The sequence below is a fragment of the Oenanthe melanoleuca genome, chromosome 3 (genome assembly GCF_029582105.1).
Source record: "Oenanthe melanoleuca isolate GR-GAL-2019-014 chromosome 3, OMel1.0, whole genome shotgun sequence".
In the NCBI taxonomy this organism is placed as follows: domain Eukaryota; kingdom Metazoa; phylum Chordata; class Aves; order Passeriformes; family Muscicapidae; genus Oenanthe; species Oenanthe melanoleuca.
This window is the reverse complement of record NC_079336.1, coordinates 51644801-51664438: the sequence shown is the minus strand read 5'-3', so window position 1 is coordinate 51664438 and position 19638 is coordinate 51644801. Positions and strand designations below refer to the sequence as shown.

Below are 19638 nucleotides of genomic sequence, written 5' to 3'. Positions count from 1 at the left end.
TTTAGGAGACTTAAGTATTACAGAATCTTTTAAACTATCTTTTAAAAGTGTAAGATCCTCTAGATTTATGGAAAGGTGCAAGTGTTGCTGTCCATCGAGAGTCCTGATATTGTTCGAGACGTCTCGAGATGTCTCAAACCTGCATTTAAACTACCTGTGCTGACTGAAACCAGCTTATGAAGAAACAAAACTGCTTGCTACTCACTTTTCCATCTACTAATTCAATGCCAAGCCCATCCATTTTCTGGCTGCTGACTCCTAGGAGAACACCGTTCATTCGTGTTGTACGGAATTCAAATTCCACAAGCAGATCTGTTCCCACTCTGTATGCACCAACTTGGAGAGAAAAGGGGAAGCACAATAAAATGAAGATAACATCTAAGACATTATTCCTAATAATCATCACACAGATGGTGCTGAGAGTAAGGCAAAGTAACTAATTCAGTGTTGTTAATGCACTCCATTTCATGTGAAACCACGTAAATAACTTTTATTGCAATTGTGCTTTGTGCAAAGAAGTCACATAGTTTCTCCTCGGGCGAAATAACTGAAAATGATCAGCAAGAGTTTCAAGTACTGGTCTCACTTTGCCTCCAGCCAGCAGGAGTTAGATAACACTGGGAGTTTTTGAAAACAGAATCTCCTCTTTCTCTGTTCTTTTACTTTCACCAGAGCTGCTGTTCATTACCTGTTTTGGCAAAGCCTGTTCCATCAAAGTACGTTCCCTTCTGTGCAGTGACAAAGCATTTTCCAACATTGAAGCTGGAAGTTGGATTATCCAGGTCAACAGGTGATTCTGTCATTTTAAAATTCCTGATGCAGCCATCAATGCTATGGAGGACCTGCAGTCAATATTTCAAACAAAATGTAAAACTATGAGAAGCAAGCCTAAAGTATGCAATCAATGAGTGAATTTTCTCTGCTTCTCTGCTGGATTTATGGAGCTGAATAAAATTTGGATTTTACGTGGCTAATCCTTAATATCTGATTGTAATTGGAATCTGCTCAATCATACTGAGGATTGCATTACTTTTCAGGGATGTGATCTGAGTCACATCTATTCGGCTTACTGGAGGGGACATAAAATAATACACCACATAATGAAACATAGCAAATTACATCAGCAATGCAGGAATTTAATGGCCTACACTTTGTCTTTTTAATTGACTAGGTTATGGGGTTTACAAGTAAATGAAGATAGTGGCTATAGCTCTCTGGGCTGCTGGTAATTTTCTTAGTTGGGTTTTCTTTTTCCTCTTCTTTTAATCACTTTAGTGTGGGCCTAATGTTGCATGGTAAGACAGAGGAAATGCAGGTAACATCACCACTAAAATGAACAAAGTTCCTGTGTGAAAGTTGCTGACTGCACATAGTCTGATGACTGCAGTGACCAGGGCCACTCAGCTGGCCAGAGAGGCAGGTGGAGGCAGGGAATGTGCTCATGTCTTCAGAGGCTCCTGTGCAGGGTACCAAACTGCAGCTCCAGTCTGGCTTCTGCAATGGGCACATTGGGACCCCCAGCTGGTGGTGTGGGCACACTTGGAATGGTGGTTTGAGTACACATGGAACTGCCTGGGAAGGGGCTGTTCTGGGTGTGAGCAGGGCATCCCAGTGGGATCTCTGAAAGCTACTGGCATCTTCTCCAGAATTTGCCCTCCCTTTTTCTCTCCAGGTCAGCAGAGGCTGTATTTTGGTTCTTGGATTCAGACAGAGGCTTTGATCTTTGACTTAAAGAGTTAGGAAAATCTATCCTTGATACCAGTGAAACAGAGGAAAATGTACATCATGTACTTGGAGGAAGAAAAAGAAGATATATTCATAAACAGTGCAGTAGAAAGGAGAAAAATAAACATCAGTGTATAAAATTCAGCCTAGAAACGCATACAAATACAAAAAGGACAAAGACAGACCTGCAGAGAGAAGTGCTGGCTCTGCACACTGCCTCCTCTAACAATACTCTGACCCATAAATGGAAAGAATTTCCAAGAATTTATTTTCTTGTAAATCAAAGCTGTATGTACTATGAAATTAGCTTATTACAGCTAAATATGCCTGTACAGTATTTTAATGAGAATACCAGTGAATAAATCCAGGTCTGAGCTGAACAATGCTTTCTGTCAGATTTTTCATTAGTCCTTTTTGTAATTTATAAGCAAGTCATCTCCAGATCAACAAATCTTGTTATCAAAAAAGAGAAATGCCAGAAAACAAAACAAAACAAACCTTCACTGCAAGAATAAATCATAGAAATGCAAGATTTGTAGATTATTTGATAATGTTCTCTAACTTTACAATTTTCTCTTTCCTATGGAAAAGCAAATCTGGTTATACTTTAGCATGGGAAGAGGTAATAGGACCTCTTTAGTTGAAAGCAGAGTTTTGAGTGCTCTCCATGTGACATCTGCTGAAGCTAAACAAGTGGGACCAGTCTTCTACACTGAAAAGGAAGCCAACCCACTGATGGTTATATAATAGATTACTGACTAAAAAGGCTAATATGTGTACAGAAGAAAGCTCTAAGGTAACACATCCTTTCAACTTGATTTGCTTCAGAGCCTCTACATGAAGCTACAACACAACACTGTGTCATATATTGTGGTGCATTTTACTGAGCAGGACTGGCAGGCAAGTGTTGGTTTTTACACGACATTTGAAGTCACAGCTACATTTAAATCCTAAAGGACATAAGGCTGTCAGGACCTGACATGACTGTTATTGCCAGACTGAGCCATTTATCTGCATGGGTTCTCTCCATTACCTCTGACAAAATACCAATAGGTAAGGACTTGGTGTTATCTTTCTCCTTAGATTACTATTTGTAAATTGCAGATATATTTCAAAGAGCATAAATTGGTACTACTAGGAATTATATGTTGTGGGTTGTTAAGTACTGCTTTTGGTTTCCAGTGCCTCAGATCTGGTTTGGTAAATCCTAAGGATTCAGTTTTGCCTCCATTTGGCCTTTCTGCACAATCAATTATTTACTAAGAAACATGATCTTACAGGTCAGTTTTCATTATGGAATACAACTCTCATATGTAGAGTGCTTACTCATCCCCTTCACTCCCTATCCATGAGTCAATACACGGACTTAAGCAGGATCTAGGAATTCCCTTTTTGTATTTATTTTGTCCACTCAAAGAAGGGAACTCTTGCCTGTCCATAGACTGGTATTTTCCATTCCATAAACATCTTGTTATAATGGTATTTACTCATGCGCAGATTCTTTGGGAGTCTGTTTTGTTTCCTTATCAGATCTGTGCTTTGCCTGCTCCTTATGGATTCTCTGTATCTATCCAGGATGAACCCAGACATAGCTCCTACTGACATTCCATTTTCTGTGTGTCTGAATTGTGCTGTGCTAGATGCTGAATTTTTTGTTTACTATATATTAATTCACTCAGGTTCTGGCTTCTGCTTTGAAATAACTGTCTTCAGATGTCACTGAGAGCAAAAAAGAGTTTTTCTCCCATATTCTGATATTGGTGTATTTTGGGAGGTTGGAAGGGCATCAGTGCATGGAGATGTGCAGATAGATGCAGTAAAAAGTCTGGGTGACAGAATACAGTGTTCCTAGTTAACACCACAAAATTTAGGACAAAATGATATTTATTTCTCTGGGCTCTCTATCATCTTCCATGTTAGCATGGGAGCTGGGCATTTGAACCAAAGCAGTGATAAATCGATACATACATATTTAAATTTGAAACAGAAAGAGACAAGAGAATTTTCATGGCCTTCCTTCAAAACACACTGTTTCCTCTTTTAGTAACAGCAACACAGAACTGATTTTTACAGTAAGCAGCAGTACTTCTGGGTACTTTCTCCAGGGTTATTTTGGCTTCTGACGCTTCTTGTAGGAGAACCTTTCACTTTTTATTAGCATTTGCTGCTAGATTAATTATAGCCAAGAGAAAGGGCAAGTGCTACTCAGGAACCTATACTCTAGCTGTGCAGTGATCCAGGTAGATACAAGTATATGGAAATTTCTCCTTTTCCAAAACAGTAAATAACTCTGCTATTTCAATTTTTTTTTCATTAAATGGATTCCGAGTCAGATCCTTCCAGTGACAGAAGAGCATTCTGAGGGAAAAGCAAGACAAAACAAAACTGGGAAGACATTTGCACCAATTAAGACATACTTAAGGCTTGTAAGATAACTTAAATAAATTTGCTTACTGGACCAATTCTTCTGGTTGTGTAGTTAATGGGCAATCCTCCCACGTAGAGCATTCCTACAACATCCAGTATATCAGCCTTCTTGGGGCTCACAGTCGTGTTGGAAACACCATCTACTATGAGGTTTCCTTCTTGCTTCACTCGACTAATTTTTATCTAGAAAGACACAAAAATGTGATACAATTGCAGATAGTTTTCTGACAACCAAGTATTTTCAGACTGTAACTAGTCTCACAGTCCAAAACCTATAACAATACACAAGAAAGTAGCAGGAGTGGTTACAGAAGTATCATGGCAGCAGCTATGGATAATATTTATGGAACAAAGCTCCTAAGCAAGGTTTTGTGCCTTGACTGTGTTTTACTTGCATCTGGGTCAGGAGGCATCATGACAATTATTTACTACAATTACTGAAAAGACTTGAGATTCCTTTAAAATGCTTCATTGTTATGTTATAATTGGCACAGCACAGTATTTTTCTTCCTGGAATCAGACAGCAATTTTAAGTACTGAGAATAGGTAAGTACTTCAGAATGAATGCTGAATGTTATGGCACTGGTTGCAAATCTTTATAGCAGCATATGTTTGTAGAAAATATTGAGTTTACTATTCCACTATCTTGGACATGCCTCAGATCATAGTTCATGCTAGACTAAATATAATACCAACTATGTTCTGTTGGTATTAGGGCTTCTATTCAGACAAATGGACTGTGAATCACATGGAGGGAGTGCAGTTGTTGAAGAGCTGAGGAAATTCTAGGCCAATGTCTTTCTAAAAGTTTATATTGAAATCTCTATAAGTCAGTATAATAATGGTTTTGCATAAAAAGGAATAAATGCACAATGCATCATGCATGTTAGCAGATTTCTAAACAGCACTGTAGTAGGCTCACCAGAGTAACAGAGAGAGACAAACAGCATTTTTTTGGCTTTTCTTTAACATGGCTGCTTCTGCTCCAGTGTGGCAGCATATCTGTCATGCAGTGGGAATGACTGAACACTGACAAGGATGGCCTGAAGGTGAGGGCCTGAACTTGGTGTTTACAGGCAACTGTAAATTTGAGATGGATAACTACACCTTGGGCAGAAGGAAGATTAGGTGAGTGAGATGGGAAATGGGAACAAACATTCTTACAGAGGACCTAAACAGATAGCAGGATACCAGCAGCACCAAGTGGCTTCTGTAGGACTGATGGAAATGTTTTTAACCTAAATAATTCCAAATGGAGAAAAGGCTGTCACTAAAAGGATTATTTTAAGGAGAAACCCCTGTTTTATCAGAAACAAGGACTGTGGCCTTTTCCTACAAGCTTTGCCTTCCCTCCTCCTCCTTCTCAAAAGTTTTTTTGCTTTTTGGGAACTCTGACTTTGTCTCCATTCTCCACTACAGAAACAGGATCTACAAAAAGGGGCCCTCTCTTGTGGAGTGTCAAGCTGTATGCCCAAAGAGCACAATCTTCCATTAAGAAATATATGCTCCACTTAGTTCTCTTTAAGAATAAAGAGAAAATGGCTAAACCAGCAAAAACATTTCTTCTATATGTACAGAGAGAATAGCAGAATGGGGCCTCGGTCTACTGCCAGTGCTCCCAGGCATTGTACAAAAGAGATAAATGATTACTACAACTTCATTTTTCCCCCTTTGTGAAATACTCTTGGCATAGAGCAGTTGCTAGCATCAAAAAATTCATGACTAAAAATCTAGTGAAAATGAAATTTCTGGAGAACAGAGTGGAAATGAGGCAATTAAAGTGTAAGGGAAAATGCAATTAGATTTTTTCCTCATTTCGGGATGAGATGTGGATGCTGAATTTCTAAATATCTGTGCAAAATTCAATGTAACTTATAGCATATAAATTCAACCCACAGTTACATGTATACTTTGCTTCTCAGTCTTTAACAGTGCCTTCCAGCATGCCACCTAATGAATATACAGTGTGTCTGTTGTACTTGGTCCAGTAAATAGTAAATTTTATGGTTGTGATATTCCTTCTCTTAGCATCCACAGGCATTGCATATATTGCTCTCTCCCATAAAGTCACAGAAGGTGCTGCCAAATACATCCATGAATATCATATTTATTCCCTACTGAGTTAATAATCCAGGGAAGGTTTACTTACATATTACTTTTTTTTTCTTTGTTCTGAGCACTCTGGCTTAACAATAACATTATTAATGTAGAAACAACAGTTTTAATGATGTATTCCATCACCATGAGCTGATACTCACATAAGCCCTATTAAGCAGGAAGGAACATTTTCTGTAGTTCCTTACTATACATGGCACATATTTTAAATATGTTCAGAAATATGTGTTTCCTGAAGGATAAATTTCTGTGTACCAGTGCATCTGACACAAATTTTGCTAGACTTTTTTTTTTCCCCCCCAGAAAATACTAGTTGTAAAGTTTGGCTTGTGTGGAATACATTTTGCAAATACCTCAAGGCAAAACAAAGCTCACTCTTACAAAAGATAATTTAGAATTAGAGACTATTATACCTGGTGCCACTGGCCATCATTTATTTTGTTGGAAATCAGTGTGCTTGTGTTTCCACTCCCCAGATCATAACTGAAGTAAGGCAGACCATTCTTTATCTGAACTGTGGCAAAATCGGCGTGGTTGATGCGGGCCATATAAAACAGCAAGCCAGAATCAGCTGTTGTTCGGACTTCAAATTCAATTGTAAGCCTGGAAATCAAACAGGAAACAGAAAAAAAGGAAAAGATATTTGGAGTCGGACACTAGACAAATTCATCTTTTTGTGTTTTTTCTAAATAAATTCTATACAGCAAGTGGCCAATTTTACTTGTCCATTAGAATTCAAGAAAAATAATTTGGTTATATGCAAATTACATTTCACACACATCTGATCCCTGACATGTGAGCATTCATTAGTTCCTTTAGTGTGGAGATGCAAAACTACAATCTTGGCATAGAATTTCAAGATGGAATTCTCAGCTGCAGCTATAGCAGCTAGAAAATCCCAGCACTTGTAAAATTCCAGCAGCGTTATCCATCATCCACACACATAATGCTCACAAAGAGGAGAGAGCTGTAGTGACAGCTGGCAAATGTTGAGTTTCTAATGAGTTGTATTGCCTGAAGACAGGTTGCAAAACTTTTAAAGATGCAGACAGAAGAGTTTACAATGAGGATATAAAACACTTATTCTGATCTCTCCCAAGAGAAAATGAGGCTGTGTCTGAGCAAAGCTAATGACCCTTTGGACAGAATGGTAATGCTGAGAACCTCCTTTACAGCAAAGAACCTGTGAAGAAATTATTCAGATTTTCTAATGCTGAAGTCGTACTGGCAACACATCACTAACCTTGCCCAAGCTGAGCTGCAAAGTCAGTACCTGAAAGCAGCTGATATTATAAATGAAAAATCATTGCATGAAAATGATCAGTCCAGGATCATTCCCAGTTTTCTAAATTTAGCATATGTGGTGCAACATCTTTATAGGGATAAATAAGTGTGAGGCTAATGGATTTGGAAACTGTAAGAAGCAAAATTGCTTACTGATGTGACATGGCACATTTGTTAATGACCATGTGCCTACAGAGCAAAAATAAACAACTAACAAGTTCTAGCTTCACAAATCCATTGGAAAAAACCTGCATTTTTATAAACAGTTCATTGAATTCCTTTGCATGTCAACAGCTATATGTATATAGTGTTGTCTTTTGGGGTGGCAATGTCATTTTTCCTGTTTACTGTACAAGATTCATCTTAACTATTGGAAGAAAGGGGAAAGAAGTTTTGCTCATTATCAAGTTAATAAAATAAAATCAAGCTAATAAAATCAAGTGAATAAAAAAAGGCTCTGAAAATGTTATCTTTGAAGTTAGCTGCACAACCTGATCCATTACTCTGTTCGGTTCTTAGCAAATCACTCTGGGATCTGTGTGCCCAAACCTTTACAAAAGAGGTAAATTATTATTGTGAGAGCTACTTAGTGGGCATTTCATTGCCTAGATTTCATCCTTTAATGTCTTTTCAGATTTGCTTAATGAAATTAATTAATCATGGCATGTGATCTTTTCAGATTATGTCCACAGTTTTGCAAAATACCTTTGAGAGAATTTAGGAAGGACATTTTTTTGACAGTATTCCATCAAAACTCATTGCTGAAACAAACAATATACCTGTTTTTCACTTTGGTGTCATCAAATGCAACTGCAATGTGGCTGTTCCTTGAAAGACCAAACTGCTTGCCACCTTCTAGAATGGCTGGTTCTGTGTCAGCAGCACAGGAATCCTGCAAAATATACAGCAATCATACAAACTTCATATTTTGTATCTGTCTCAGCTGTGCATATGCTGGGAGTCTCCCAGCTGCTCAGGACTGAGAATATTGAACCTAGTCTAGAGACTGGCCCCGCAATTTTCCAGCAGGCTGATGTCTCATCACACCAGCTAAAGTTATAAACCAGTATGACAGGAATTTGGTGTAAAAGCAGAGCTCATTAAGCTGGCTATAAAAGCAAATGAAAGTAATATATGAACATTGCTGCTTTCATGCTTTCATCAGTGGACATTTACAAGAGTCTTAAGTGATTTCCAGGCAATTCTCTTAGCTCACATAATCGAGTTTTACACAGTAGGATGCCCTCTTACAGAAATGAAACAGGATTTAAGTTTTAAAGGGATGCTTTGTTGTCAACTTGAAATCCAGTCACCTTAAAAATAATGAGTTAAAAGTAGTTTCAGCTGCAGCTGTCAAAGAGTCCTTCATTTTACTTCTTTATGTTGTTTTACAACTGTATTCTTTGTTTAATGTGCTGTTGTTTCCCCCGGTGCTGTTGAAAGGCCCCCATAACCAATGAGGGAATCTGAATAACTGATGGACAGATGTAACAGCTGCTGAAATCCCCCAGCTGTCTAACGTAGAGACATTACTCAGGTCATAAAGGAAGAAACTCCTCCCTCTAGTTCCACTTCTATTAATCTTCAAGTGGTGTAACAATGCAAGGTAAAATATCTTCTGTCCACTGTAATTTTCTCGTTTTAATTTCACCAGCTCTTTCAATCTCTGGTCCTAAAGCTCTCGTATAGGGGTGCCTGGGGCAATGTGAGATCATGGTAATTACCAGCTTCTACTCATGTCTGGCTTTTACCTCCCACTGAGAGTATTGTGAGGAAACTACTCAAAGGATCTAACTCAACACAGTATCAGACAATACCGCTGGGAAAGAAACAAACTTTGATAGCTGCAGCAAGCTCTGTTTTTAAGCACTGTGGGTGCTATAATTTTGGATTGGTGACAGTCTCTTATTTCAGCCCTGACTCAGCAGGGACCTGCAGAGCACAAGGTGCAGTGCCTTGCTGACAGAGTTTTTTCTCTGAAACATTTTGAAAATGTCGTGAGTGACTTAAGCTCTGAGATTTCAACTGCAAAGAGGAAATTTATTTCCCTCTCTCACTCAGTTTTCCAGGAATATTTTTTGTTTACACACATCATAAAGATCTTCATAACAGTATAGAACACCTCAAAAATATAGTTTTGCATAATAATTGCTCTGGTTTGAATATGACAGAGTAGAACACCATGCATTAAGACAAGAGCAATTGATACATCAATATGCAATGGAAAGAAAAAACAGGGAAGATTCACCAGCAAGGTTATGAATGTATGATACCAGTCTTCCAGTGATCATCAAGAAAAGAAAAAGAAAAGTCATATTCCCATAATACAGGGTAAAATTTTGAATTATTTTTGAGCTTTTAAAGGCTTATCTAGAAGTCTAACAGCTAAATTAATGACGATACTATGCATATAATACCTTCAATTACATTGGAGCTTGCTAAAATTTGAAGATAGGGAATAAAAATTGGTACTGGAAAGAATTAGAAAATACATACACACACCTTTCTCTGGCACACTTTTACATTTTACATAGTAAAAGGATATATTCTGACAGTAAATTTAATCCTAGGCTGGTACATGTTAGTAAAGGGTCTGCTGCTCCCCAGCATCAGCAAACACTGCAGTTTTTCTTCATTCCAGCAGGGTGACTGTAAGAAAGGGCAAGGAGTGTGGGAGAATGTCCATGGTGGCTGGAATCATAGCATCCACTGATTATTTACTAATAACTGCTTATAAGAGTAAGCACTCATCAGGCTGACGTGGAAAAGTCAGCAAAAGGAAAAAAAAATCACTAGGGCACATTTAAAAAATGTCCATATTTTATTCACAAACCTGTGTCTGCTTTTGTTTTATCTAAGGACAGTCAGCTTCACAGCTTTCACAAGACTGTGCACTAAGCATGGGCCACCAGCCAGTATTGAAATATCTCAGCTTTGATTTTTGAGTAATGGCCTTAATGTGTCCTGGCTGCTTAATAACCTCCCATATTACAGGAGAGACTGAGCTCTTCAGCTGCACTTCACTTCAGTCTTGTAAGATGCCAGGGACTTGACTGGTAGGTCAAGAAGCTCGGTGTGTATGGCATTGGAAATGAAGAACAGAAAAGGCCACTGGTGGACTGTCACACATTCTCCATATCCTCATATGCTGTATTAGTAATTACAAGGAAAGCAATTAGTAGAGAAAGCACTGGAGCAGTCTCCACAGTTCACTGGAAATTGTTAGTAACACAGTGCAGAAATGCACGGATCAAAAGCGGGAGGTACCGTCACGGAGTCAAAGGCAGAAGCAAGGCTGGCGCTCTTCGTTTCAGCAGCAAGCGAGCCCTGAGGAGCAGGGAATAATGTGAGGCAGAAGCAGCAGCCACCCAGGGTTGAGGAACATCCTGGCATTCACAGCAAGCAGCAGCAGGCTGGTGCCTGCTGTGTTTCCCAACTCTCCTACTTATCGATCTTGTCTTGCATTCAGTACAGGGTAGGTTTTTTCCTCATTTGGGATTCAGCTGCCCTCCCCTTTTACGTGCAGATGTATGCATGTAGATAAAAAAGTCCTAAAAGCACTTAAATAGAGCATATACAGTATTTAAGCCTCCTATGTGAAAACAACTTTTTCTGCTGTACATTTTCTATATGCAGTCCTTCCACACTGAGATTCTGTATAATTTACTGTCATATGAGTGCCACCTTATATGAGTGTAACCTCATTAGCAGACTTTTACTTTTTTGTAGTTACTTTTTTGCAACAGTTCCCTTAAAAACTCATTAATATGAATGTAACAGCTATCCAAAAGCTTGCCTTATGTAGAATAGTTTCAAGTCCTTAGCATACTAAAACAGTTTCATTATTTCCAAAAGAGAAATGGAGTAATGGTGCTTTATTTAGTTTTTAATTTTGAATTCCTGTTTTAAATTATAACTGCTCTAGATATGTGATATACTAAACTCACCTAGATGGAATGGGACTAGTTTCTGATATTAATGAGTAGACCTACTCCTCTCAATTTTTAAAAGTTAGTATTTATAGTCTTAGGAACTGTGCACTTGCTCTTTTTTCTGTGATTTGTTTCTTTGTTTTGTTTTTAAGGCTTGATGAAGGGATACTAAGACTGCATTCCTTCACAACAGTGAGCATTAAAGCGGATAATCCTTTTTACCTTGTTGCCTGGTTCCTTATCTTTCTATAGTAGCCTTACTGTACTGTAGATTTACTTTGAACTCCAAACAGAAAAGCTGCATTGAACCCTGGTGCTACAACTACTCCACCTTGTGGGAACGAATGACAGCTGCTGCCCCAGAGCATTGAGAGGTTGGTGTTTGTAACTGTGGGGCTTGGGGCACGGTAAGAACTGAGATGGAGCTTGCCTGCCTTGAACCCAAGGCTCCCATTTCCATGCATCTGATGTGGAGATTTCAGCAATACCTGAAAAGTCTTTCTAGATAAAGCTGTGCCATATATACTTGGCCAACAAAGGTGGTCATGCATATCAAATAAAATTTTGGTTCTTCTCTAATTATTGAAGTGTAAATTCCAATAGTGCAAATAGGTTCCTAACTGGGGAATGTGCAGTCTCTTCACACCATTTTGAAATCTCACTCATACTAAACTATAGCTTGCATAAACCTGTTAGTTGTATTCAGGTCTAACAAAACACAAACAAATTTCCCCTCAAAAATATTTTCCAGTGCATTTATTATTAATTTTAATATTAAGATGTGTAAACATATGTTTTGTGAACAATAAAATATTGCATCAAATTATAAAATTACTTGTTAGAGAAGGAGTTTCTTCCTTAAATTTTGTTGTATAAGACTGCTTGCCACTAGCTGTTTATTTCTGGTAACAACAGTTGAACTCAATTTAGCAGTGACCGAGGTTTCATTTTGTAATTCTCCTGACTAAAGTTATAAAATAGCAGTGGAGGAATTGCCGTATCAAATAGGCCTCCAGGTTTATCTTTTTCTTCATCCTGTCACTGACATGACTGCTATCATGTGCATCAGAGAACAGCACAAGAAATATCATAATGAAATGGATTTCCCATGGGAAAATTTCCCTTCCAACCCCAAGCAAATATTGCTTGGCCTACATACTGAAGTGTAAGGGTTTATGGCTAAGCACGCAAGCCAAAGATATTTCTAAAGCTGTATCACTCTTTAAATTACTGTTGTGATAATCCAAGCAAATGATATCAGCTAGTTTTCTATTATCCACAGGTTTTAGTGTCCTGCAACAAGGTGTTTCATTCACAGTATCATGCTGAATTTGTGGCAAAGTGCTTCATTATTCCTGATGAATAGCCTTTCAATTTTGCCTGGAAATATAAACTTTTCAAACTCTACCTGACTGAAGTGGTTTATACTTACAGGTGCTGATGGCAGAGATGGTGTTGGAGGAGAAGCAGGAGGGATTCTTGGCCCTTCTTTCTCCCCATTAGTTTCAGGTTCTGGTTGGACCAGAACTGTTGCATGGGTTGGTTTATCTTCATCCTCAGCTGGCCTAACTTCTGGTTCTAGAGTGGGACATCGGCCAATATCTGCATTTTCAAAGGACACGGGTTGGGCAAAGTCCATGGGGCTGAGAACACAAAAAAGAGTGATGCCTGTTATTAGTTTTTCTGTGGTTTTACCACCCATTTATAATGAACAACTATAGGCTGCAGTGTAATTTAAATTCACAGGACAAAAAGCCAGGACTCATCCCACCCTGTACAAGTAGGTAGAGGTACAGAAGCAAGACACTTAAACCAGAGATGATAGTGACCATTGGCTTTTCTTCCTATGGTCAGTGAAGAGACAGGCATCCTCTTTGGCAAACTTTACAGGCCTATGTAGTTTCAATGATATTGCAGAAAAATCATTTACTCTGATGTGGAGTGATAAAATCCTAATTTAGGTACTTCAGATATGTGAAAGAAAGATTTAGATGGAATCTTTCTATAGAGGTTTTATTTTATTCACCATTGCCTTTTTTTTTACTCAAATGTTCCTTCCAGATTACTGCACTTTCCACAAAGTAAATTGATTCCCATGGTGGTTCTCAGAATTTTGACTTCTCTTGGAAGTCACCCTTACCTGAAATAAAGTGTTATGGTGCACTATAAATACCTATTGCTGACACACATCTTACTGCAGTGTTACTGTTGAATTTCTCTGATTTCATGGATGAACAGACAGTGTTGACTTGTCTGTAAAACAACTCATTAATTGAATAGCCTACAGAGCATATACTGTAGAAAAAAAAATAAAATAAAAAAAAATAAAGAAATTGTATATAAAGAAAACAAACCATATTCTAGGATTTGCTGGCTAGTATGATTTGTTGCAGCAATTAACTTTCTTCTGGTAACCAAGGCAATTTAACCAGATCTCATTAACTGGATGCTTGTTGGCATCGTTGAGACTTACGTGGCATTAATGACAAGATTCCATATACAGCCCTCAAATGCTGGTATGTTTCTGACAGGTGCAGTCTGAAACTGAGAAGAAGTACCACCCACAAAGAGTTTCTTAACAGAGATGGGCATGTCTGATGGCAGCCTCTGAGTCTGGACTTTGTCTTCATCAACTTGAACACTGAACATCCTGTGGAATAAATTTGAAAGCAAAGAAAAATATATTTTATGCCAGTTATTGCTTGTATTGAAATCAACCCTTTGCAAGCCCCGTTAACTCCTACACCAGCTGTAACAACGAGCAACTCAAATTATGTAATTGGAAGCTCACATTAAATGCATATTAACCACTAGAGGGGTTTCAGCTGCTGCTGTGCTTCCTTGGTAGTTGTTTGACAAAGCCTGGCAAAACTGTGCTGTGGAGGGGTGGTAATGTCAGACTGTGCACAGGAAGAAGAGGTTTGTGGTGTGGCAATACTGACAGTAGGGGCTGAGCTGGCTGTACTGTGAAGGCAGATATTATCATCTAGAGATCAGCAGGATGGGAACAGCACGGGCTCACATTTTGTTTTGACTCCCTATTTCCTTATTATCTTCTTGCTGGAGCACAACCAGACTGCTCTGACTGCAGGAGCAATGGCAGACATATGGTACACTTTTTAAAGATCTCATAGCTTCTTCTGGGGGAGGTGGCAGAGTAGAAAAATTGCTGATTGTTCACCATGTACCGATAGAGGTGCTAACATTAATTCCAATGAATATTTCACACAGTACAAGCAAAAGACAAAGCAGTCCCATGGTTACTGTTAAGGCTGAAAAGAGGAAGGTAGGACCTTCTGCAGCACCACTGGCTGACTAATCAGTTTCTGGCAAATAAATTCCCTTTTATCAGCTGCAAAACTATATTGAACTCTGATATTCTTTCTTAACTATAATAACAAATGCAAGCAACTGAATATTGAAAATGCTTATTGAAAAGAGACCTGTTTTCAAATACAAAATGCTTGTTGTTTTTTTTTATTTACACACATCCTAGACAGAACTGGACAGTGACTTAAGTCATTGAATGACGTAAATGCTGTACTATGTGTAAATTGTCCAGTTTCCTCATAGTTTTGGATTAATTAATTTGGTTTGGAAAGATGCAGAGTAATAAATATGATTAATTTTTCAAAGGGTTAGAGAAAGCAGTTATTAAAAGACTTATCTTTCAGGACAATCCCTATGATATCTCCTAGTCCCTTCAGCAGTGGAAACAGAAGGAGAGAGATTTCTCTGGAAGCAGTTCCGAGCAAAGACTAGTTTAGATTCCATGAAGTGTGACAGAGAGGACACTTCCCCTCTCTACCTTCAGAGGAAGTGTAGGGAAGTCAGATTGTCAAGCCTCAAGTGATACTTTGTGCTGCTACATCTTAGCCATGGCTAACCATCGTAAACATTTTGGGTCCAAGCAGAAGCATGCAATAATGTACATTAGTATTCAACAACATCATTTTTCATAATTATATGGACAATTATCTGTCTGCAGAGTTTTCACAGTGTGTTCCTCACATTTAAAAAAATAGAGCTTCACAATGAGCAGAGGAAGGGTTAATCTTAATTTATGCCTTTTCACATCCATTTCAGGTTACAGAAACTTCAGAGTTCAGGCAATTTGTTTTGTAACAAAGCTACTTTGAAAGCACAAAGGTCTCATCTGAACAAGCACCATCCCTGGATGACATTGTACGGCAATTTTGCCTTAATGTACTCTCACATGTACCCTCATAAGGTCAAGCTACTGTACTCGCTATAGCACTGCATAAAAAAATTTACTTTGTTGTTTAGAGCCTTTTATATCATCTGCGTATTTGTGTTCTGTCACAGTGACATAAACTGTACCACAAAAAGCTGTCATCTTTTTCCAAAAAACTTTTCCTTCTAAAGCATTAATGGTTTGACTTTGACCTAGTCACCGAAATAGAGGAGACTTATTGAATGGAGGCATTATTTATGAGAGGTTTTTTTAACAATACAATAGAAATTCAGTCAGAAAATTATACAGAAAGGAAAGCAAAATAGAGAGAGGACAGAAGGGCACCTGGGGACTAGATAGAAATGTTTGGTCAAGAAGGCTGCAGTGTTGTAGGGGTAAGAGGGTGAAGTGGGTAAGTGCCTTTTGTAACATGCTGGATGTCATATCTTCTTTCTGATTTCTTTTAAGAACTAATTCAACAAATGTCTGTACAGGATGTACACATTTGTATGTTGATACAAATAATAAATGTCCATAATAAGCCCTGCTCAGAACATGGGCTATTCCAGGCCATAAATATTATTGGCTGCCTGAGTTCTACACCCTACAGTAGTGCTGTTTCTAATCCCTTTCTGAATGATGAAGCGTAATAAGAAAGTTTTAAAATGTCTGAGAAAGGACAAAGGAATTCAAGTGAAATTTCAGTGTAAATCAACATGGTCTGAGAAGGTCTGTGACGGCTTTTCCAATAACAAAAGTGGGACTGCATTTTCATTGTTTTACCATATTTAGCTGGGCACCTCTGTGTCCAGCACATGGCATCTCAAAAAGACTACAGGCTGCTGTGCTGTTGCAGTTTGTACCCTTTGAAAATGGTATTTTTCTATATGTCCTGAAAAGGAGATTTATAGAACCACAGTAGAATTTCTTATCCATAGATTCTTTTATAAAATATATTTACAAAGAATCAGAAGGTTAAAGATGCCAGTTCAAGTAAACACAAATCTCTGGAGAAACAGGCTGGTAGTCTACAAAAGCATGTAAACCCAGTTCTTTAGATCAATAATGGCTCTCAAAAATTTATTTTTAAGAATTTTTTGGATAACGATGGAATTAAAAGAATTGTTTTTTTTGTCTTAGAAGAAGCATTTACATGGATTGCCAAAGCATGGATGCATTTGCATTGTTGAACTAGCTGTGCTGTGTCTGCAGCACTGCAGGCATTTGTTACCCTCTGGCTCGCTCTATCCGGATGGAATGTGCTCTGCCGTCGTGGAACTCGCCAGCCTCCGGCCGGACAGTGATCCTGTGGGGGTCCCGGATGCCCGTGGAGATGTGCACTTCCAGCCGGCCTCTGTTCAGGAACACGGCATAGTAGGCCTGCAAGGTATGGGTTGGAGCGAAAAGATGGTAGTTTGGAAAGAAACTGTTTCACTTAGTTTTACATTAGTGTGCATGTTTTATTGTCTTATACTGGCCATTGATGTGCTCACCATGGACAAGACACACTGCTGTTTCCGTTCTGCTGCTGCTGATATACCCTGAGTTCTGCATTTTTATAATGAGAAAGGGGTAAAACGAGGTCATGCTGGAAAGCTCCATCTATTTTCAGGGAAGGATGGAGACTTCTAACCTACAACTCCTCTGATTTTTGTTGTTACAAGACCTGTCCTTAAACTCATCAAGCCCTGAAGTGTATTGATCTCAGCCTGAGTTCTGTGTTTGGAGGGCTGGCATATCATGCCAGTAGTTACTCCAGCACCAGTATCATATTGTGGCATTTCAGGATCTAAACTCCAGTTATTGTAGCAAGTGGTCACGTTCACTTCTGTGACCTGAAGACCTGGGAAATGATGAAAGAGCCCCTACCCTAAAGTTAATGTCATCCAGGTGAGCCATTAAAATGTGCTGTCCTTGGAGTGTGTTACTCCAGGTCACCAAGAACTCTCTTCCAAAACAGGCAGAAAGGAGAATAATGAAATATCACTTCCCAGAAGTCCAGAACAAAGAATGCATCAACACATTCGGTTTATTGCTGTTGTTGTGTGTCTGTCAGGATTTTAATCAAAATTTAATAAAGACTTGAATAATGTCTAACAATTTCTAGCAATCACACTTTTACCAGTCACTCAGACACTGTGGACAATACAGCAAATTCATATTTTATGAGAGAGGAGAAGAGGCCAAAGCAATCAAGTCTTAAATTCCACATCAGTGATGCCAAACAAGGGGCTTATCTTCACTGTGTTCACCAGCTTTATTTATTTTTTTTTTCCTTTTAGTCTCAGGGAAATAAGAATGATCCTCATTTATGTCTCTGTGAAAAGGATTGAGAGAGTTTCCAAGCATTAATAGTGCATCAGTAGTCCTCAAAATGAGTGAAGAACAGTATTTTCTAATATTTGGGTTTGGTTAAGAAAACCCAACTTGGAATATAATACAAAGGCAAATCTGCTGCTTAGCAACAAGCAATGGGTGCATGACTGTAAATCTGTAAGAGAAACAATTTTCCCAAGACAAAAAAAATAAATTCTGAGCTTCTTTTAGATTCTTCATCAAATAAAGAATATAATAATAAATATAAATAATTTATTCCAAATAACTGAATTTTAACTTAAACATAAACATCTGAGTATGTCTTGAAACAAACTGTGGCAGTTCAGTAGATCTGTGGGGATTTTTTAAAATCTTTTGCCAGGCTCCCCTTACCTGTCCTGTCTGCCTGCGCTTCCTCTTCAGAGGAGCAGCTTTCCTTGCAGAGTGCCTGCGCTTTCTCCTGGGGGGAACAATGGTGCCACTTGTGCCAAACAAGATGATCCCAGACTCATTCCTGGTGCTGAAGGAGAGATTGATTTCTGTGCCCACATCAAAGGAGACTGGCTGCAGTTCCACAAAACCTGGCCTGGAGAAGCTGACTGTATGAATGTTCTGTAGGAAGGACAGGAAAAGTGCATTAATAGAATTAAAAGCAAGATTATGAATGCACAGGAAGATTTCTGAAGTAAAAAATAAACTATGTAAATATAACAAGCATGAAAAGATAGAAATCAATAATAAACACTTAGCAATTTAGTCCTCAAAGTGTTCTGCAAACACTAGTTTATCTCTTTACATCTGACATCATTACTGTATTTGTGGAACCCTGTCTTACAGGAAGGCAAAGTTCCAGTTTTATGTCGATGGATCCTCTTGGATGACAAAGAACTGCTCAAGATTGTTTTTATTTTATATGTGTGTTTTCCATTGAGCTAATACAGTTGGAGTTTGCTTTCAAATCTATACAATAGGTAATAAAACCCAATATGAATGCAAACTAGATTCTATTATTTGTCAGACGTCCTGAGAAAATACTTTTCATTAATCTTCATTACTCCACTAAGCTCCACTGCTTTCTTGGTTACTCAGAGTCATAAACTAAGCACTTGTTGCACATGGCCCAACTCTTCAGATGTTGGTAGCCATTAACACAATTTAAAGAGTAGAATATGTCATCAAGTAATAAATCAGTACATACTCCCAAAGATTTTCTGTCACCACTGCCAACTCATGTATTCTTCCAGATGTGGAAGACCAATCTATAGAAACAGTGACTTTTTCTAAAGCAGTTCACCATTTTTTCAGTACAGTAGAACTGTTTTCAGGTCTAGAGATAAAAAATTATGCCAGATAAAATAATTGCAGGTGGTGCTCACTTTGGCAATCTGAGGACATTTAAATGATTGAATACATATCCAGTCTTTATCCTTTACCTTTGCTTCACTTCTTTTTAATTTTCCTACGTCTTGTTTTGTACATTTACAATATTTTATTTCTCCAACAAAAGGGTTAATCAATTAGATTTCATACTCTGAAACCACAAGTGTTACAAAATAACGTGAAGGGCTAAGTATTTTATAAGATTCATAGCAACAGAAGAAAATGAACACAACTATCCTTCTTTCCTTTTCCAGAAAGAATATA

The 19638-nt window shown here is 38.3% G+C and overlaps 1 protein-coding gene across 1 annotated transcript in view; it reads right to left on the bottom strand.

Annotated features, from left to right (window-relative positions):
* The window catches only part of LAMA2 (laminin subunit alpha 2), a 330175-nt gene that overhangs the window by 3237 nt on the left and 307300 nt on the right, over positions 1–19638 (bottom strand). The window contains exons 54-62 of the mRNA XM_056488060.1: positions 18388–18606; positions 16910–17058; positions 13957–14133; positions 12916–13126; positions 8331–8443; positions 6681–6870; positions 4180–4335; positions 689–842; positions 206–336 (exon numbers count right to left, since the gene is read on the bottom strand). Coding sequence (XP_056344035.1) covers positions 206–336; positions 689–842; positions 4180–4335; positions 6681–6870; positions 8331–8443; positions 12916–13126; positions 13957–14133; positions 16910–17058; positions 18388–18606 — 1500 coding nt within the window. The remainder of the gene's footprint in view (positions 1–205; positions 337–688; positions 843–4179; positions 4336–6680; positions 6871–8330; positions 8444–12915; positions 13127–13956; positions 14134–16909; positions 17059–18387; positions 18607–19638) is intronic.